The 23,280-nt window shown below is 36.6% G+C and overlaps 2 protein-coding genes across 8 annotated transcripts in view; one reads left to right on the top strand and one right to left on the bottom strand.

Annotated features, from left to right (window-relative positions):
- LOC117988249 (supervillin-like) overlaps positions 1–23,280 on the bottom strand; it is a 256,319-nt gene that overhangs the window by 144,318 nt on the left and 88,721 nt on the right. The gene's annotated exons all lie outside the window — the stretch shown is intronic.
- LOC138403228 (uncharacterized) lies at positions 20,652–22,703 on the top strand. Its single transcript, XM_069502982.1, has 2 exons — positions 20,652–21,106; positions 22,134–22,703. Exons 1-2 carry the CDS (start codon positions 20,690–20,692, stop codon positions 22,605–22,607), a joined length of 891 nt encoding a protein of 296 aa, XP_069359083.1. The 5' UTR covers positions 20,652–20,689; the 3' UTR covers positions 22,608–22,703.

The following is a 23,280-nucleotide window of genomic DNA, read 5'->3' as shown; positions in this document are numbered from 1 at the left end:
CTGCATGCCAAATTTCAGCCTGATCCGTCCAGTAGTTTGAGCTGTGCGTTGATAGATCAGTCAGTCAATCAGTCAGTCACCTTTTCCTTTTAAATATTTAGATTAGTCAAGTAACTAAGTTAGTTATCTGTTGTAACAACGTAAGTCATAATAAGTACTTGGTCGTCCATTAATATACCAAGAAAACTCCTACCATTATGTAATTAATAGAAAGAGTACCCTCAGCTATGAGGAATAGAACGCAGAGAGAGGTCATCCATTAAATAAATATATAAATAAATAAAAATCTTTTTTATTCGAATAAACTTTTACAAGTACTTACGAATAGTCGGATGCATCTACCACTGGTTCGGAATGCCTTTACTTTATTAATTAGATTTACAGATACATCTAACTTAGTCTATCTGTATAATTATGTAATGGATGACCTCGAACTCGAACGTTTTCAAACTTGGTCGCGGTAGCCTAGTGTATGCCTAGTCATGAAAAAACCTAGACTTACCATCAAAAAGTTTCTAACCCCAGTCCCCAGCGGGTTGGTAAGGCTTTGCGTTGATTGAAATGCGGTCTGTCAAGACAAGTCTAGAGAGAATTGACGACCTCCTTGGCGCAGTTGTGAGCGCTGTGGTCTTAATAGTGGGAGGTCCCGGGTTCGATTCCTGGCAGGGGTTTGGAATTTTAAAATTTTCTAAATTTCTGGTCTGGTCTGGTGGGAGGCTTCGGTCGTGGCTAGTTACCACCCTACCGGCAAAGCCATTTAGCATTCCGGTACGATGCCGTGTAGAAACCAAAGGGGTATGGGTTTAATAAAAACTGTCATACCCCTTCCAGGTTAGCCCGCTATCATCTTAGACTGCATCATCACTTACCACCAGGTGAGATTGCAGTCAAGGGCTAACTTGTATCTGAATAAAAATAAAATAAAAAAAAGTATTTTCATATGTAAAGACTAGCTGACCCGCCCAGACTTCTGGGCCAGGCCAGGCTCGGATGGAATTTAGAAAATCGAGGGGGGGGGGGGGGGGTTGAATTTCCAACAATCCTGAAACACGTATTTCTTCATTTATGACCGAAAACCCAAATACCAATTTTCATGCAAAAAAACTATAAATTTCATCCCCTATTTAACCCACTTAGGGGTGGAATTTCAAAAAATCCTTTCTTAGTGGATACATACCTACTCCTTACAAAGGACACACCTTCAACATGTCATGTCTCTAGGACCAGCAGTTTAGGCTGTGCGTTGATATATAAGTCAGTCAGTCAGACAGGACTTTGATTTTTATATATCGAGATTCATTACTAACCTCACTTTTCCTCTCAGATGAGATCGGCGAGGAAATAAAACCAATCAGCATATTTTTAAGTAGGTGCTCTACAAAATTAGAATCTTGACAGAGTGAATACCGCTTCAATTAATTTAAAATATTGAACCGTTTTGATACATGAAAGACTCCTTTGAAAAGTTTTCTTTACAGACGTTTTAGGTTATATCAATATTCGTGAAGGGCTTTGAAGTTTTCTTAACAAATTAAAGTCACAGTTACAGTGAAGAAAAAGCGTAGGTCAGGCTATTAGTTTATATATAAAGGCTGAATAACGGGACCTTTTAAAAAGCTCTTTTGGAATGGGCGAAAATCCTAGACGTCAGCTTTTTCAAGTGTTCTCATAAACGGTGTTAGTTTCGTAGAACTCTCATTACCTTAACTGCACTACCTATGTAAATAACTGCCTGTGCGAAGTACTTACTATGTACTTTAGTTCCTAGTTATGGGAACTGCAAACCGCTTTATACTGTAAAAGTTTGTCTAGCTCCTTCCTCCATCTCAAAAGGTAGAAAAATGTACTAACAAAATATAGTACGCGACAGGTCTAGATGGTAATCGGGCTGGGGACCCGCACAGCCCCCGCGCTAGCCCGGTGCGAGATAGTGTGAATGACGTGCGGGTGTGCGCCGTGCGGGGCGTCCCCCCGCTTCATACCCCGATTGCCATCTCGACCTATCGCGTACTTGTAACAAAAAAGCACGCACTGTCGACAGTGCATATAGTGACGTTTAAAAAAAAATAAGACGCTAATAAACGATGTAGCTAGCAGAATAATATAATAGTACTAAGCTATGTACTTGTATAAATAAAATAAATAAGCATACAGAATAAGCAAATATGAAACGAGTCTTCTTATATAATCAAAATAAACACAACTGGCAAGAAGGCGAGTCAGTATTAAACAGCAAATTATATTCTTATTTGAACTGAAGAATATGCGGCCAACTTATCTTCCAAGTATTTATACATATAACAATAATACTAGATGGTGGCCGCGACTTCATCCGCATGGATTTGGTTTTTTTTTTAATCCTGAGGGAACTCTTGATTTTCCGGGATAAAAGTAGCCTATGTCTGTCTCCAGGGTTCAAGCTATCTCAGCTAGTCTTTCGTCAAAATCTGTTAAACTAAATTTTACTATAAAAATTAATTTGGTTCATAGCGTGGTTTGGACCGCCGCGCCGCGCCGCGCCGCCGACTTTTCGGTTTTCAGTCCACTCCTTGAACTGTTGACGCTTCAAATTTTATAACAGATTTTTCATTCGCATAAATACTTAGGTGGATACTAAGCTACACCTAGTTTGTTCTACTTAGTTTAAGCACATGTTAAATCTTTTGCAGTTCCAATAAATCCATTGCTAAGCCACACCGAAGAGGGGCACATCCGGAAGATCAAAGCGTGCCGTTTATATGCGAGGATGATAATGTGTCTTGGCATTTATTAGAATATAATTCATACCACCAATGGCCGCCCGGTTTGAGTGATGCGCGATGAAAAACAAACACTTGGCATCTGGCGAATACTTTCATTAATGTACGTGTCAATCTTGATAATATGCTGATGATTACAAACATTAATCTTGATTTGTGCCTAATGGAATAACTGCTATAATCGTAAATCTCCAATATTTTAAAATGCATAGTTCAACTTCCTACCATCTAAAGTGGTTACTTTCAATAGCTCAACGGTCAGGAAAATGTCTGACATCAATTTTTGCAGTAGCGAATAGTGATTACTATCAGCAACATGATTAAAATAATAAAAACTCCTTTCGTCAAAGGTTACTTATCTATCTTTTCTCTAAGCTCGCTTAAGTTAGCTCTGTCGCGGCAAAATCCAGTTGCACCTAATATATTCGGTTTAAACTAGTTGCAGCCGATTTTAATCGGTTGGAACAAGTTTTAACAGAGAAATTGTGACCACCAAGGAATTAGATAAAAGTATAAAGTAATTTATTCATAAAAAAACATCCATGTACATTGTACTTGTACTAGTTTGTAAGGAAATATGCAAGTACAAACTTAATAATAAAATATTATATAGAATTAAGTTATTCATAAAAGCCTACCTTTCATGCGAATATACAATAGATGTTTAGGTAAATATAGAAGATTACAAAATTCATGGAGAGACCTCTCTACAACCTTGTTTTATGAATGGTATCGTGGTAAAGATCATGTGCTCTTTTCAGAGCCTCAGTTTTTGTCTAATCTTGCCTAAGCTTGAGCAAAAAGCGACGGGTCGCGTAGCCTTGTAGCCGATTCATCGGTCATTCTACCCGTAACATCTTCAGAAGACTAAAACACAGACAGTGTTGAATTTCAAAATAAATAAATCGCCCGCGATGTCGTCCGATATATTTCTGGTTACAAAAATATATAGAATTTCCGATGCAGCGTGATATTTCACCACACAAAGCTTAATCCCGGAATTTCTGACATATTTATGCGTGTTTGGTTTGGATATCACGTTGGACGTCAGAGAAAAGGTTTTCTGGAAATAAAGACGTTTAAATTATATCCGCGTTTTGCAACTGTTGTAATAGTAAAATTCTGTCTAGCTAGTCATGTCATGTCTGAGGGAGTAGACCATCACAACACGTAATCTAGGTACATACTTAACCACATTGACCTGTGAGTGATGGCGAGGGGCGGTCTGTCACTCTCAGTACGATCCTCGAGTTGTATGGCATGCTGTGGTTCCTGCATGCCTCTAACGGTGTTCTCGTGGGTCTGCTTCGGCAGACACCCGCTGGCCGAGTAGGACTCCGATATTACCACCGCATTCCCCCGTAGCCGGTAGTATTCGTGATAATCTTCTTCACGAAAAAAGGGGTATACCAGAGTATACAATTTCCTTTGTCGATTTGGCTGTCCACGGAATAAGACGTAGGCGCAGATTAATCCAGATTTCAAAAAAGCACAATTGGCTATTCTAACTTGAAGGACTTCCGTTCTCGGTGCACAGAAAGCGCTGAGTGGCGTTGCGAAACGCTGTACTTAAGCAGGTACAAAATGGTCACGAAACGACTAATAAAAAATAATAGTAATAGTTTATTGCATTTACATTTTTCTTCTGGATTATTCAAATACATAGTGTGAAGAGTATAATCTCATCGTATTCTTCACCTCTTTAACCAGTGGCCCTACCGCGGTTGTTTGACAGCTACAATGTCACGATCGCAATCATCTCTGATTGGTTAATGCTCGCTCACTATTGGCCACAATGCATTGTTGCAACAAGAATCGCACAAATTCAGCCAATCAGAACAATTGAGATTGTAATAATGATTGATGCAGGTTTTAGACAATCGCCCTGCAGTTATACCTACTTGTCCAATATCAATAAAGAAGTAAGTAGTTGATAAAGAATATATTATAGGTATTGGGAAGAGAATTTCACTACTTCAAGTGTCTGATAATATTATTATGATTTTCGACGTCTAGTCAATAATTAATTAGGCCGCAACTAAACCACATTATGGTAAATTCACACTAATAGAACTAATAAATAAGCAGGTATATTCTCGGATATTAGGTTCGTTAACTAATTAATAATTTACGCTGTACGCCTTTGGGCGAAATTATTAGTAGACTAGCTGATGCCCGCGACTTCGTACGCGTGGACTTAGGTTTTTAAAATTCCTGTGGGAACTCGGGATAAAAAGTAGCCTATGTCCTTCTCCGGATTGCAAGCTACCTCTGTACCCAATTTCGTCAAAATCGGTTGAACGGTTGAGCCGTGAAAATCTAGCAGACAGACAGACAAACAGACACACTTTCGCATTTTTAATATTAGTATGGATTATCTGTAATCTGTCAATAAGTGACTTAGCAAAATTGTTACTTGGCAAAAAAGAGCATACCTACCTACATTTTTTCACAAATAAATAGATTGTGAAGTACTTATAGACACACAGGATTTATTATTATTAATTAAGGTCATTAGCAATGTCCTTTATTTGTCAAAAAATGTATGATTTTTTTAACAACTAAGGAACTTATCGACAGATTACAGGTGGATCGATTATTAACTATTAATTTCAACCGTTGTACTGGTTGTATAATATGAACTAAGAGGTAAGCCCATAATAATTATTCTAGGTATGATTTGCATTTGCCTTGAAATGGAAAGGTAGAAAAAAAATTAAACCTAATTTAATAACCGTAAAAGGATTAAGGTTACTCAGAAGCTGCTTAGTAACTTCTACTGTCTATTATAGTGTACGACGACAGGTAGGTAACTTCTAACTAGATAGGTACTCTAGACCACCTAGGTACGAATTCAGCGCCTGAATACCTAAATCTTATAGGTAGCCTATCCATTCGAGATTCAGCCTTCAGTTCAATGTTAATTACTCCAGGTTATAATATGTAGATTAAAGTAGATCTTATCCTTGATAATATAAGTATAATATCAAAGACCGACTAATCTAATACCTATTACTAGCTTAGATGAATTACTAGTCATTCCACCCCGCCTTGGCTAGAACGGATTTTTGGAAAATTGGTGAGTGGTGGAATTTCTAAAAGTAGTGAATCACGTGATTCTTAATTTTTACCCTAAAGCCCAAATATACCAAATAAAATAAGCACAAATACAACTTGAAAAATGACGGACTTTCGTCCACTATTTAGATATAGAATGGGGGTGGAATTTTCAAAAAAATTCAATCTATTTCGTGACATTCATTTTTTACAGAACCTACATTTATTTACGAAAATAAGTAATTGAAAAAGACTCTTGGGATTTCACGGAATAAACTATATTTTTACAACCCTCTATTTATTCGAGCTCCTCGGAAAAACTACTGATCCGATTTAACTGGGATTTTCACTGAAAATACAAGGTTAGAAAAGAACTAGGGTAGCAGGTAGTACCCTACCAATATTCTGAAATCGCTTCAGTGAAACTAAAAATACCGACGATATAGAAAAAAATAAAAGAAGTTTTAGTGAATACGTTTAAAGCAGCTCTATTTTTGTTGAGTAATATTTTTTATATGATATTTTTCTTTTCATAACAATTTTTTTACTTTTTTTCTGTTGTTCGGACTGAAAGGTTGCCTGGAAAAGATTCCGTTTCGAATAAATCCATCTTCGATTTGTCTACTCTACAGCGTACGTTTCTATTACGGTTTATTTTGTTCGCGTACCTATACTTGAAATGTTCTCGTAATATTATAATGGTTTTTGTCGAATATGTATGTACCTACCGTGTCATTAAAGTTTAGAGCCTCAATAGCTCAACGGGTAAAGGAGTAGACTGAAAACCGAAAGGTCGACGGTTCAAACCCCGCCCTTTGCACTATTGTCGTACCTACTCCTAGCACAAGCTTGACGCTTAGTTGGAGAGGAATGGGGAATATTCATTTAATATAGTCAATATTCTTTTTAAAAAAATCACGGGTTTGTTTTTATAGTCACCGATATAATTTGTTTCTTCTTTGTTATGCTTAGCCAATCTCGATTTAAAATTAGTACCTTAGCCAAAGATATCATAAATCTCTAAATAGGCGAAGCTTATACCTACATTCGCATTTTAAAAAGGGAAGACAAATTCGTATGTAGACTTAACCTGATCCCCTCTTTATTATAATGCTTCTAAACGGTTTGGCAGCTCAGTCGATATCTAGATCAAATACCAAACCAACTAGACTGTACGAACATTTAATAAATCGCTAACAATTTATTAAATGTAAAGTGTAGCAAGCTCGACGTTTATCCGCAGTCAGGCGTGAGCTTTTCAAAACTTTATTCTCATTTCATGTACAATTTTCCAGTAAAATATGTTGTGAAAACAAAGGAAGCATTCATAATTCCTATTGAGCAAATACTAAGTAGTAAAAGTCGGTTTAACTCACGTGTTTCCTTGAGGAACATTTTCACGAGTTCTATGACACGTGTAGGTATACGATTAGAATCTACTATACTCTATCCTCTAAAGCTGTGGTAGCCTAGTGGTTAGGACGTCCGCCTACCAATCGGAGGTCGCGGGTTCGATCCCGGGCACGCACCACTAACTTTTCGAAGTTATGTGCGTTTTAAGTAAATAAAATATCACTTGCTTTAACGGTGAAGGAAAACATCGTGAGGAAACCTGCATGCCTGAGAGTTCTCCATAATGTTCTCAAAGGTGTGTGAAGTCTGCCAATCCGCACTTGGCCAGCGTGGTAGACTATGGCCAAAACCCTTCTGACTCTGAGAGGAGACCCGTGCTCTGTAGTGAGCCGGCGATGGGTTGATCATGATGATGATACTCTATCCATGGCGAGAAGTTAGTATAGGGCTCTCTCTGTTACGGAATTACGTTACGACCTCGTAGTCAAATAGATAAAAGATTAACTCTGTGAACATCAGACGATAGCAAATTGCAAATAAATGATGTTGAATATTATATCTAACTGACATGAAAAGTATAAGCCGAGTCTTTATAGAATGAACAACTAAATAATTAACCTTATAAAACGGGATTTAGGAAATCTGCAATCTTGTTGTTCTAACAACATTACGTAAATATCAAATGCTTTATAATTGAACATAATAAGGTAAGGCTAAAACGATTTAAGTATATATAATATAACCTAACCACTTTAAATTTGCTTCTAACAATAATATTATCTCGTAATCTTAATTTAAAGAGCACTAGACTGGAGACTATAATTAAAATACAAAAAGTTAGTGATGTTATTAACAATAATTAAGTTGTTTTTGTTTTAATTTGCTTTGCACTTATAAAAATGCAAAGTTTAAACTATCGTGAGTGATTTCCATTATAATATATATCTAGTATATTTCTACGGCTATACCATAGGCTATACTCACGTATATAGTCGACGTTAGCCCGACTAGTTTCGAACCCATCCGGGGTCCTTCATCAAGGGGGTCAGTTCGCGCACGCGTCGCGTTTAAGACTGCGCGCCGCGCGTGCAGCTGCCCGGGCTAACGTCGATTGGATACGTGAGTATAGCCGTAGAAACATACTAAAAATAATTATAACAAAGTTAATCGATATTATAAAACTATCTAAACAGTTTACTTCTGTAAAACCAGTTATTTCTCCCTCTTTACAAGCAAGAAATGCATAAAAGTACTTACTTAATCATGCTCAAAATAATTGAAAATCTACCTACCTACAGCAACTACCTACTCAACCCTTGGAGATGAAGAAACATAGGTCAGATAATAAGAGTCGATGTAGTTATCTAAACGCTCTATTTATGACGGTGCTGATAAAGTGCCTATAGTACGTGACAACTGACAAGTCGAAATGTCAATTGGGGAGGGAACGCTCCGTACACCCGCACAGCCCCCGCGCTAAACATGTGCGGGCGGACGCTGGTGACGTGCGGGTGTGCGGGGCGTCCTCTCGCCTCATACCAATTGCCTATCGCGGACTATGCCTTCGATAGGCCAGGTAGGCCGCTTCTCTTAATATTTATAGATAACATTACCGTGGTATTACTTTTATCATATCATGTGAAAATCAAACAGCTGATAACAAATGCAGTTGATAAGACAGAAAGGAACGTGGATAGGTAGGTATAATCTCTGCGAAGCGAAACCATCAATACATTATCACGACCGTTTTGATGATTAATCTATTTTAGGATCACTATGTGTCATAGACTTTGATAAAGGGAGATGGATATTACAAATATTTTGTTTTTTAAATCGGTAAGTGCCTACCTACATCTATACCTATATATAAAAGGAAAAGCTGACTGACTGATTGACTGATCTATCAACGCACATCTCAAACTACAGGACAGATCAGGCTGAAATTTGGCATGCATATAGCTATTCTGATGTAGACATAAGAAAGGACTTTTAAAATCCAACCCCTTAGAAGGTAAAAAAGGAGTTTGAAATTTTCCATGCGGACAAAGTCGCGAGCATAAGCTAGTAGTATAGATTTTAGTAACATTATTAAAGGAAAGACATAGGCTACTTTTTGTCCTGAAATAATCAAGAGTTCTCATGTAATTTTAAAACTCTTAATCTACAAGAAGTCGCGGGTATCATCTACCTATTTGGTACAGAAATAGCTTGCATTCAAGAAATGGATATGTTTATTCAGGGAAATCAAAGAGTTCCTAGTTCTACGTTATTTTACAAACCCCGAAATTTTGTATGAAAGCTAGCACAATAGGTACGAGTAGGTATAATCGTAGTACTATTATATATTCTGTGGTATAATCTAAAAGTATATCTTAATGTATAAAAGGAAAATGTAACTGACTAATAAACGCACAGCTCAAACTACTGGACAGATCGGCCTGAAATTTGACATGCAGATAGCTATTATGACGTAGGCATCCGTTATGAAAGGATTTTTTGAAAATACAACCCCTAAGGGAGTGAAATAGGGATTTGGCGGACGAAGTCGTGAGCATAAGCTAGTAAATAAAACAGATAAAGAAATGCAACAACAATTACAAACTTTTAACTTGTCTTCTATAGAATCTTCAAGGTAGAGAATTAGCATAATTTCTATAATGCAAATAAGCACATCTGTATGAGTCACATTTCTCCTCAAAGCGGTAAACAATTACAGGTAAATTGTACGGACACCTGTGCAAAAAGACATCGCTTATTGCTGTCGCAAGATAGACTGCCTTAGCTATAGAATGAAAAAAAAAATCGGCCAATTGCGAGTCATAATTGCTCACCGAGGGCTCCGTACTACACTCAACAGTCGTATTTTTTTGACATTTTGCAAGAGAAATCAAAAACTATTATGCATAAAAATAAATAAAAATCTGTTTTAGAATGTACAAGTAAAGCCTATGTACCTACCTGCCAAATTTCATGATTCTAGGTAAACGGGAAGTACGTACAGACAGACGGACAACGAAGTGATCCCATAAGGGTTCTTTTTTCCTTTTGAGGTACGGAACCCTAAAAACGTTAAGCAAAAACGGTTCTTGATAAATCATTATGACCAACTTTGCAACAAAAAGAATCTATTTTAATGCCAGTGCAATACATTATATTATATCCTACATTGTATTACCAAATATTTTAAGACAATGCGTCTTCCTGGGATGTTTCTCATCACGTAATATTACATACGATACGGATAGTGTTTATATCTATAAACGTTAAAGCTCCTGTTTATAAAAGTAATTTGTAAAGCATAGGTGTTGATGAACTCATATTAAAACACTTAATCACGTATCCGTAGCACCCTAGGATGTTATGCCAGTAATACAGCTGATCCAAGTATAAACAAGTTTACCTTATATTACTGTAAACACATATCCCGGCATCGATGCACAAAATGTTAAGATAAACTTCCTTTCACTGAGCGTGAGACCACTTTAGAGATGTGAACTCGCGAGATGCAGTTTGGGAGCTATAAAAATATGCATTCCCGATTTAATTAAAATGTTCGTAAAGTATCAGAGGACTTAGGACGTGCGCCTCCGGCGGCATTCGGTTTTAGACTGACTCAACCCGCGCGGTTATGTTTGAGTTGAGAGCAAAACCACCAGGTATGAGGACATACTGAGGCACAGAGGTCTAAATAAAGTGGCCAAGTATTGTTGCATCTATATCAACTGGTATTACTTAGACTATATCGACTGTAACTGATCTTATCAAAGCATAAACGATGGTTGGCGCGCGTACCTTCGTTTCAAATCTTCCAACACAATTGAAGATATCACGCGCTGAAGTATAAAAAAACAACAACGATTATTTCTAGATAGGTAGATAATAACAGCCAGACAAAAAATATCAATGGAATAACATTAGATACCTAGGTAGGTACCTACTAATAGATGCACAGAGTAGGTACATTGGTAGAAGTAACTTAGAACAAAACAAACCGCACTAAAAATTAGTCCCAGAATAACAGTGTCACAAATAGGTAAATAGATTAGATAATAATTTTATAACTTAAAATTCTACAATCAATACTTGATAAAGCTTGCTACTTCGTCCGCGTGGATTTAGGTTTTTGATAATCCGGTGGGAACTTCGATTTTCCGGGATAAAAACGAGCATATGTCCTTTCCCGAGATGTAATCTAACTCTGTAAAAAAATCGGTTAAACTATTGGGCCGTGAAAAGCTAGCAGACAGACAGATAGACAGACACACTTTCGCATTTATAATATTAGTATGGAAGTATGGATAGGTAGTATGGAAATCTATTACCGAAGGCGGTAATAGATTTCCATCCGCCTATCCGCCTAGTTTATTGCTGGTTCTTCTCGGTAGGAAATCATTCCGATTGTGGTAGATTGCATTTGACGATTCATAAGTACTTGTAAAAGTTTAATTGAATAAAGAATATTTTTATTTATTTATTTAAATTTATAATGTTAACAAACACGAAAGAGCGAAAAACTTCAAATTTTAAACTGAACCAATTTGTAATTTTTTACAACCAACTGCAGATCTCTTACGGCGATACATATTTTAACGAGCCAGTATAAATTGACGTGGAGATATTCCGAATCCTAAAATTTGTACATAAAGCTGCGGTGGAATCACTGGATATCCTACCTATAGTAATGACAATCGGGGTGGGGACACCCCGCACACGCTAACCCGGTGCGAGACAGCGCGAGTGACGTGCGGGACGCGAGTGTGCGGGGCTTCCCTCCGCCTCATACCCCGATTGCCATCTCGACTTGTCGCGTACTATACCTACTTTTATTTTTAGCAAAAATTTAGCAAAAAAACATTAAAGAATTTCTTTGAAAAAATGACTTCCGTGAATTTTTGAGGCTACTTATCTGAACTTTACTATTTCATGAAGGTAGGTATTAGTAACAAAGACTTTGACAGGAGGGAAAAGAGATACTTTGACTGTAGGTAAGTAAGTAATTAGGTATCTTCAAAATGATCAATACCAAATTCTAGAAAATCATGCAATTATGCCTAACGAGGTAGGTAGATTCCCCGAAGTGTAATCCCACAAACTACAAAAACTTCCGCTCGATATACCTACCGTGATATTTAAAGAAACGACTGCTAACATAAAACGTAACATGCCATTATAATTAAGCGAACCTCAAAGGTACAAAAAAATTACCGAAGAATACCTACCTCGCCTTGACGTCAAATTGATAATGAGTAATGACTTCCATTTGATTGGTCGTACTTATTGTAGAGTAACAATTTATCATTAATCACTGGTAAGAGGGTTATAATGGAGCAATTTTAATTTAGTAAGCTGACCTAGAAAATGGCAACGGGCCCTTGTTTTAAAAAATCAGCCAACCCAGGAAAGCATTAGAGAAATTAATTTCAAATGTTGAAGTTCATGGGAACAATGAAAGAATCTTTTTTTTATAATGCTTTAGAATATCTGAGAATATCCACCTTTTTCCATTGTTTGAATTTATCTTAATCTCGCTAAAACTGTATTTAACCAATAGTGAAAGAGTGAGCTAGGATTGCTTAGGTATATAAGATAACTAGTATTTTGCTCGCTGCTCGAGCTGCTAAAGCAGCTCTCGAGGTCTATAATGGCCATTTTGAACAATTTAAAAAAAGTCATACATTTTGTATGAAAAAAAAAATTCCGCCATTTTGAATTTTTTTTCATCCATCGAGTAGACCTTCGGATCCTGATCATCTTTTGCCAAGAAACCACTCTTCCATCTTTCATACCCTCCGAGATGGACGCCGACGAAATTTGTATGGCGGCCATCTTTTTTTCGGAATTTTAAAAAAAAATTCAAATTTTTGGCAATTGGATGAGGTTTCGAATGACATTTGGTCAAGCACCTCCCACCTATCTTCAATACCTTGAGCGTGCCCTTCACCCGCCTCCGAAATCCTCAATCATCAGCTCCCTCCATATGTTGCCCTAAAGGAATCTTTGTCTTCTATACGAAAGTATTAGTGAAAAAAAAAAGTTTCATACAAAATTTTTCAGGAGGGAATTTTTTGAAAATCTCGGCCGCCATCTTGTTTTTTCCATTTTTTTTTACATTTTCTAAAAATCGTTTACTAACATCTACAAGAGCTGCAAGTTTAAACAAAATCGGTTGGAAAACAAAAAAGTTACAAAAGTCAGGTCGGCCGCCATCTTGTTTTTCTGAAATGTCATAATTTTTCCCTACTCGAATCCCACTTCTGAACATATCTCCCATACATTATTATATCATTTTCTATCTCTTTCTAGGAGAACAATTATGTCAATGAGTCAGTGAGTGAGTCAGTGAGTGGTAATTGAGCTATATATAGTATAACTAGTATTTTGCTCGCTGCTCGAGCTGCTAAAGCAGCTCTCGAGGTCTATAATCGTCATTTTGAATAATAAAAAATTTTGTATGAAAAAAAAAAATTCCGCCATTTTGAATTTTTTTTCAATCCATCGAGTAGACCTTCGGATCCTGATCATCTCTTGCCAAGAAACCGTTCTTCCATCTTTCATACCCTCCGAGATGGACGCGGATGAAATTTGTATGGCGGCCATCTTTTTTTCACAATTTTGAATTTTTTTTCAAATTTTTGGCAATTGGATGAGGTTTCGAATGACATTTGGTCGAGCACCTCCCACCTATCTTCGATACCTCAAGCGTGCCCTTCACCCGTCTCCGAAATCCTCAATCATCAGCTCCCTCCATATGTTGCCCTAAAGGAATCTTTGTCTTCTATATGAAACCACAAGTGAAAAAAAAAAGTTTCATACAAAATTTTACAGGAGGAAATTTTTTGAAAATCTCGGCCGCCATCTTGTTTTTCCAATTTTTTTCACATTTTCTAAAAATTGTTTACTAATATCTTCAATTGTTGCAAGTTGTAACAAAATCGGTTGGAAAACAAAAAAGTTACAAAAGTCAGGTCGGCCGCCATCTTGTTTTTCTGAAATGTCATAATTTTTCCCTACTCGAATCCCACTTCTGAACATATCTCCCATACATTATTATATCATTTTCTATCTCTTTCTAGGAGAACAATTATGTCAATCAGTGAGTGAGTGGTAATTGAGCTATATATAGTATAACTAGTATTTTGCTCGCTGCTCGAGCTGCTAAAGCAGCTCTCGAGGTCTATAATCGTCATTTTGAATAATAAAAAATTTTGTATGAAAAAAAAAATTCCGCCATTTTGAATTTTTTTTCAATCCATCGAGTAGACCTTTGGATCCTGATCATCTCTTGCCAAGAAACCACTCTTCCATCTTTCATACCCTCCGAGATGGACGCCGATGAAATTTGTATGGCGGCCATCTTTTTTTTGGAATTTTGAATTTTTTTTCAAATTTTTGGCAATTGGATGGGGTTTCGAATGACATTTGGTCGAGCACCTCCCACCTATCTTCGATACCCTAAGCGTGCCCTTCACCCGTCTCCGAAATCCTCAATCATCAGCTCCCTCCATATGTTGCCCTAAAGGAATCTTTGTCTTCTATATGAAACCATAAGTGAAAAAAAAAAGTTTCATACAAAATTTTACAGGAGGAAATTTTTTGAAAATCTCGGCCGCCATCTTGTTTTTCCAATTTTTTTTACTTTTTCTAAAAATCGTTTACTAATATCTTCAATTGTTGCAAGTTTAAACGAAATCGGTTGGAAAACAAAAAAGTTACAAAAGTCAGGTCGGCCGCCATCTTGTTTTTCTGAAATGTCATAATTTTTCCCTACTCGAATCCCACTTCTGAACATATCTCCCATACATTATTATATCATTTTCTGTCTCTTTCTAGGAGAACAATTATGTCAATGAGTCAGTGAGTGAGTGAGTGAGTCAGTGGTAATCGAGCTATATATAGTATAAATGATAACTAATATTGCCCTTTCCCTTCCAACTAAGCGTTAAGTTTGTGCTAGGAGTAGGTACGACAATAGTGCAACGGGCGGGGTTTGAACCGGTAGCTTTTCGGATTTCAGTCCGCTCCTCTAACCATAGAGCTATTGAGACCGATAGACGTCCACTGCTGGACATAGGTTTCTAGTAGTGATTTTCACACGCCGCGGTCTTTCGCTGCCTGAATACAGCGTCTCCCCTGCGACTTGTTTGATGTCTTCTGTCTATCTAGGGTCTTCTAACCCAGGCTTTTCGGCTGGAGATCGCCATTCTAGCATTTTGGCACCCCAAATTCTATTAGTTCTTCGAACTATGTGCTCTGCCCGTTGCCACTTCAGCTTCGCAACCCGTTGAGCTATGTCGGTTACTCTGGTTCTCCTACATAATATCTCCTCATTTCTGATTCGATCATAATATTGATCACGTATTATCACATTAGCATGTATGTATGTTGTAACATCTGATGATAATAATCCATACTTCCATACTAATATTATAAATGCGAAAGTGTGTCTGTCTGTCTGTCTGTCTACCTGTTTGTCTGTCTGTCTGCTAACTGTCTGCTAGCTTTTCACGGCTCAACCGTTACACCTATTTTGACGAAATTTGGTACAGAGATAGCTTGCATCCCGGGCAAGGACATAGGCTACTTTTTATCCCGAAAAATTGAAGAGTTCCCACAGGACTGTTAAAAGCCTAAATCCACGCGGACGAAGTCGCGGGCATGATCGAGTTAATAATGATTATTAAGAAAATTAACATATTATTTTTGTGTTTCAAGTTTCACAATTTAACGGCTTATATGGAAAATAATAAAAAAGATAGCATAAACAGGCTTGTTTCATAAATTGTTAAAATATTTCTTTGCAAAAAAAAAAGCAATTTTGGAATGACACAATAGCTGTTGAGTTGTAAAAGATGTTCTCGTTTTTTCACGGAATACAAGATGCCATACCTTTTATAGAAAATGCAACTCATGAAATACCACAATGTAATGGTAATAAAATTAATTAGTGTTATGTGTACCAGTAGGTACATAAAATTTAAAGAATTTGAATACTCAAGTAGAATTATGTGCATAAAACGGTGTTGCAAAATGAAATATAATACACGATGAGTACCTACATATTACAACAGAATAATGTTTTAGCTCACATACAGAAGGAAGAATTTTACCAAAAATATCTAAACGAAACCTTCTTGGGTTATTTTTATCAAAACTATATGATTAAAATAATGTCCAGAAATGAAAGGTGCATTTTAAATACAAAAGTTAACTTTTTATCGTTAGAATTTTCTGAAAAATTTCTGTAAGTTGTATATTTGCATTAAATTATATATTAATTGTATTATTTGCATTAAACTATATTGCATTATATTTAGTTATAGTTTGCTTACCTGTGAGAACCTATTATTAGTTTCTAGTTATTTAATTTTTGAAATTATAATAGGTTAATTTAAGCTGTTGGTTTTCCAAATAAAATAAAATAAAATAAAAATAATGAGCAAGTCGGGATATACTATCCTAAACTTTGAAGATATTTTAAAGGAAGGCAAAGGTAATTGGCATATTTTAGAATATTTGCAAGAATCCGCTTCTCTAGAGCGCAGTGACTTGGCCTTTGCTGGTCCGCGCTTTAAAAAGTTTTTATATGTACTTAGTTGAAGTTGTAATTGGATTGTTGAGACGACTGCACTTTGCTCTGTTTAGAGAAATGGGAGTAAGAATTTAAGTAATAAGAACAGCAGGAGCCAGGAGGAGGACTGTCTGGAGACTATTGCAACTTTTATTATTGAGATAAAAATGTAAATGATCTGACTTTATAATTTTCTGGGAGTTTTTATAAACTTTCATTATGAGAATACAGTATTAAAATATCAACACTTCTTGGTAATTTGTTAGCAGTTAGGACATGATGTGAACGGGGAACGGAACACGACGGGTATGAATTTCAATGAAAGAAACCACACCCATATCAAAGAAAAAAAATGCCTATGGGAAATTAGAAGAACAACACTAACGAAAGAATGTTCAAATTGAAGCTCAAGAAAATATACACCTATTCAATCAACAGTACAGTGTAAGAATAAACATAACATCAGTACAGACATCGAACTCCGAATATTCGAGCGACAAGTTTGTCTTCGAAATAAATCCTTTACAGAACTTTGGTATTTCGTGAAAGCAGGGCAGCGACTGTGAAATAGTGGCACATCCAATTACGTATTCCGTGTTACAGTTGTACCGAAATCCTGAGATGGAAGAAGGCCTCATTCCATTTGTATGATCTTGGTATAGAACTAGGGAGCTAAAATAAAGGTGATACTGATATATACACCTTCTCGATAGTGGAGGCAAGAGTTATGACTCAATATAGCGCAGACTGATAAGATAAATGGAAGTAGGTACTTGTTTGTTCAATCTGCGAATATCTATAGCTTTTGTTTTTTCAGGATGACCGGTTAGTTATACAAGGTTAAACCGGATTGCTGTTATACCCTCTTAGCCCTTATAAATTGACAAGCGCGCCTGCGTCGGCTTCTTGTGGGATTTCTGTCCTTTCTAAAAAAAATATCCAGTTTATAGATACAGCTGTAAGAAGTGTAAGTTGATATTATGTAAGTCAATCTCTCCTTACATGCAGGAGATTATGATTTTTAAATCTACCTTTTTAAATACACCTACACGATGAATTGAAACTAAAGAGCTGGCACAAAGTATAATATAAAGATAGTGTTTAAAATATCACAGAAAGCGTTAAAAGTGAAGGTATTGAAAGACTCGGACCCTACGATACAGGTCATCTCCCAGTGGAGGGTCCACAGGTAAAAGTGTATGTAATGTACAAGTCAGCAAGTATAATATACAACTAGTCATTTATCACCATGACTTGTAATTTGAATTGTAAGTATTTACTTATACTTGTACCAATGCTTTTTTGAATAATAAACGATTATTAATATTATTACTTTTAGGGAAAATGTTAGTCGAAAAGGAACCGACGGAGAAGAAGTTATTTAACATTCTTGTGTGGTAGTAGACAATTTGTGATATCGTAACAACCTTGATTGAAATGCTAGACCATTTAACTCGTTTTAATCTTAATAGTTGGTTCAGCCTGAATGTGAAACTGGAGGCTGAGCAATAGCCGTAAACACTGAATAGATGGCCGAGGGTTAAATGCTTCAAGGACGTGCAATCGGTGGAATGGCGGAAACTCGGTACAATATAAACATACTGGGAGAGATTGCAAGAATTAATGGAATAACTGGAAAAGGACTGTGAATTTAAATGTAAATGAATTGGATAGTGTTATTACTTAAGATGCAAGTTTAATAATTAAAGGACTTATTTAACAGAAGCTCACAGTTTTTCTTTCAAGTAGCCTATTACTTATGTTTTAATATTCTATTGCTTAAAAATACGATGACTATTTTACAAAAGTTCTCTAATAATAATACTTACTAAATATTTTTAATGGTGACCGATCAATTGACAAAAAACAAATGACAAAGATTCATTTCCCAAACAAATTTTGCCAAAATTATGAATCGTTTTATGATCGTTATAAAACTTATGTTTCTACAAATAATTCACTTGATAAAACAAATTACCAGACAAATTTTTATTTCATAAAATATCATTTGACAAACAATTGATTTCTTTAATCGTGTTAATTAGTAAAACAATATATCGCACTTTTTTTTAAGAGAGACCGCTTACTATAATGGGGGGTCTCTTTCCATCCAGAAAAAAGGAGGGGTGGAAAGATACTCTTCTCTTCTCTTCTCTCCCGTCCCGTCGGGCCCCGGCCGACGAGAAGAGACCACCACTATGGTGGGGGGTCTCTTTCCTCCCTCCCGCTCCCCACCATGGGACTTGGGGCACTCCGACTCGGAACGGTTAGGTTAGAAGGGAATGGCGGGGTCTGTAAGACCCCGCCATCCCCTTCGTGGGTTATTTCTTTTTTTACCACCCAGAAAAAAGGAGCCCCGCGAAGCGGGGCTCCGTCGACGGGCCCCGGTCGACGAGAAGAGACCACCACTATGGTGGGGGGTCTCTTTCCTCCCTCCCGCTCCCACCATCAAGAGCGAGCGAAGCGAGCTCGGGACTTGGGGCACTCCGACTCGGAACGGTTAGGTTAGAAGAGGATGGCGGGGTCTGAGACCCCGCCATCTCCTTCGTGGGTTATTTTTTTTTTCACATCCAGAAAAAAGGAGCCCCATGATATTATTGCTGCGTTGCATAGGGGTTTGCATATGTATGCAAAACAGACTTTTTGTGTGTTTTTTGTTAATTAGTTATTTTATCAAATAATAAATTTATCATCTATTATTTTGTAAAATCGCGAATTTGAAATAATAAATTTTTAAATGATATTTTAACATTCAGCAAATTTGCAAAGTAAAACATTTGTGAATAAAATATTTGTCAAATGATCTTTTGTAAAATGATATGTTTGCGGTATACGACGTTTGTGATTTGATTAGTTTTTCAAAAGTTTTTGGTGAACTGATAATTTGTCATACGTTTTTTGTCATTCATTAGTGAACCATTTTTAATGTATGTAAAGGTACAAAAGAAATTATTTTTGGGTGATAAATAAATACATAATTTAACTTCTTCCAAATGCGACTCAGTAATAGAAATTTTTTAAAAATATAGAAACTTTTTAAGTAAGAATATATAGAAAACGGTCGTGAGTAGTTCCATTACACATTCATGGTCTAGTGCAGCTGGATTCATTACTAACCAACGGAGTATTCTACATGCTTGCTCCTATAAAGGACAGGCGACCCGCCCCGGCCTCGCACGGATAGCTTGTTACAATTTCGTAGAATTCTCTATTTTTTTTTTTAAATAAAATATAGCCTTTGTCACTCAGACAGTAATAATGTAGCTTTCTACTGGTGAAAGAATTTTCAAAATCAGTTCAGTAGTTCCAGAGATAACTTCCTACAAACAACTTTACCTCTTCTAGCAGACTTCAAAAAAGGTGGAGATTCTGAATTCGTCGGAATCTTTGTTTTTTTTACAAATATTAGAATAGAAGTATAGATGAAGAGAACAATTAGTTAATTATTACACGATTCTCAAACAAAGGCGTGCATGTATGTGATAATTCTCGCTTTGCAAGTAAATAGGCAAGTAAATCTTTTCTTATAGCAATATAGAGAATATAAAAGATTCAGAGGGGTCTTAGCTATAAATATCTTCCTCATATGCGGGCTCCTTTATCATAATTTTGTCAGATTAAATTACATTTATAGTAAGCGGAAGAAGAAAAACTAAAACCAAACTTTTTTAATGGGGAGGAAATTGCGGGCCGAATCGAGAATCCGAATATAGAAAAAGAAAAAAGATGTACTCAATGCTCAAGATCATTTTATTTTATTGTACAATGTTATTGACCGCACCGCGCGAGTTTGCCTATCTAATCGTATTGAGGACGACGTCAGCGGAACGAATGCTGGACGACTCTAGACTTTATTGTACAATATCACTGCGTTGCGAGTTAATATTGCGCAATAACTTCACTCCGCGGATCGAGGTGGCTCCGAGCGCACGCGTGTTAGTGTCACGACAAAATGGCGGACAGAAAATTGGACGATCAAAAAGAATTTCTCCGGGAGTGCATTCGCTTATACAAAGATTTGCCGACCCTGTGGAATGTGAAAAGCAAAGTATACTACGACCGGGATAAAAAGGATATGGCGTATAGAATTTTGCTACGCAAGTACAGGCAATGGTTCCCCAAGGCGACGAGAAACGATTTAAAAAAAAAGTTAAACGCCTTAAGAACGAACTATCGCAAAGAACTCAGAAAATACCTGCAATCCGTGGAATCTGAGAGCGATCCTTTATATGAGCCGTCGCTATGGTACTACAAGGAGATGAGTTTTTTACATAATCTACATAAAACATCTGGCGAGGAGACAGAGTCATCTATGGATGTCGAACAAAACTACGCTGTAATTCTTGATGTGGACGAGGAAAATAGCAATGTAAGTAAAATTTTATCTTGTTTAGGTTGCATTCATATTTGCATTGCATGATGCATCCAAAAGTAGATAGGTTGGTTGGGGTATATTCGGTTTTAAATCATTCACTGTTTGCGGTCGCTCTACAATCTACATACGAAATAGCAAGACGAGATCACACTAATATTATAGAGGCGAAAGTTTGTGTGTATGTTTGTTACTCTTTTACGCATTTTACATTTCAATTCGGAAAGGAGATAGATAAAACCCTGGATTAGCACATAGGCTTATTTTTATCCCGGAAAATCAAAGAGTTCCTACGGGATCTTGAAAAACCTAAATATCTAAACAGACTAAGGGGATAGAGTCAAGTAAACAGACTTCAGCATTTATAATACCAATATGGCAGTATGGATAAGAAGCCATAATATAAGTCTGCAAATAAAATAACATTATTTTGTGCAAGCTTGCTTGAGCGTCTGTATATGACTGAATGATTATATTATTATTTATGTATTACTTTGTATTTGAAGAGCGATACCGAAGGGGAGCCACGACCTCAAAGTTAAGGGAACAACGCAGAATGAACAAGTTTATTACATGAATGTAGAGAAGCGGTCTTATTATGGTTCCGTACCAGAGTGTGCCAACGGGACCCTATTACTAAGCCTGCGCTGTCCGTCCGTATGTGTATCAGTGGGCTGTATCTCGTGAACCGTAATTATAGGAGTTAAAATTTACACAGAATGTGTATTTCTATTGCCGCTATCTAACAACAAATAATTATAATTCCAAAATGGCTGCTATGACAATAAAAAAATTAAAAAAGGGGAAAGGTCGTCTTACCAGCGAGACAATCGTGGTGTGCACCAATACTTCACCGTTCTAGAATAACCATAATAACATCCATACTTCTATATTCATACTAATATTATAAATGCGAAAGTGTGAAATTCGGTATAGGGATAGCTTGCATCCCGGGGAAGGACATAGACTACTTTTTATCCCAGAAAATCAAATTTCTGATTTTAATAAACTTGTTTATTTCTAGGAAAGTCGTACTTCAACACCACTTGCCACTGAAGAGTCCCCTCCACCAGTACAGTACAGTAGTTCTGTATCAGAGTCAACACGCCGTGGAACATTTCCTATCACATTTGTAAAGAAAAGTGTTGACAAGGATGAAAACGTATTGAATATGTCGTATGAAAATTTCAGTGATAATAAAGACGAATACTTCCATTGGGCCATGGCCTGCGCGTCTGATTTAAGAAAGATGGAACGGACTCAACAGGTGTACGCCAAAAAAGCTATCGCCGAAATCATAATGGAAGGACAGTTGGGACTGCTACACCGTTATTCTGTGAAAGTGAATGAATCTCAAGGATACGGACATTCTAGTAAATCAGCAGGTCAGTTCAGTTCATCATCATCGCCATCGTATATTCAGTATATGGCAGAACAACATTCGCAGGGTTTGGATAAGAAACCCTTTGTGAGGAATCCATTGGACGATGATGCATGAATTCTTATTAACTTTAGAATAATAAAATATTAATATAGATAGTTATAAGATTTCTTGCTACTTACTTATAATAAAAATAAATATAGATAGTACATATATGATTTTTTTTTCTTATTTATCCTTTTTAATTCCAGGCATTTACTCATTAATATAAAATATAACTGTATGTATTTGCATATGTGATATGTTACATTTGTATGTACCTACTAGCATAATTTTCCTTAACAACTGAATCGATTTCAAAATGATTTTGTCTTAAACACTATGACACTACTAAAAAGATAAAGACAGGTCGAAATGGTAATCGGGGAGGTAACGCCCCGCACACCCACACAGCCCCCGCGCTAACCTGCACCATGATCCAAACAAACGATCGACGATCATTCCAGTGTTTGAGACAACACGCAGAAAAAACTTATGTTTTTATAAAATAACGAAGGTCTGGCACGCGGTGGCTTTCTCTCTATTGATTTTATTTATTTATTTATATTCCTGGCTGTCCATACCTTCAAAGTTACAGAATTTAAACGCCTCCAAAGTATTTTCAAATTCCCAAGTCTACTATAAAATGAAAAGATATATTGAAGGTATTGAACCCTCAATACGAAACTGTAAAATACAGCCCACCTGCTGCCGTAACGGGTGAGATATTCAATTACCCAAGCCGCTGTAA

This window comes from Maniola hyperantus, chromosome 14, assembly GCF_902806685.2.
Source record: "Maniola hyperantus chromosome 14, iAphHyp1.2, whole genome shotgun sequence".
Lineage (NCBI taxonomy): Eukaryota > Metazoa > Arthropoda > Insecta > Lepidoptera > Nymphalidae > Maniola > Maniola hyperantus.
The sequence above is the reverse complement of the archived record's forward strand: the minus strand, read 5'-3'. Positions and strand labels throughout refer to the sequence as shown.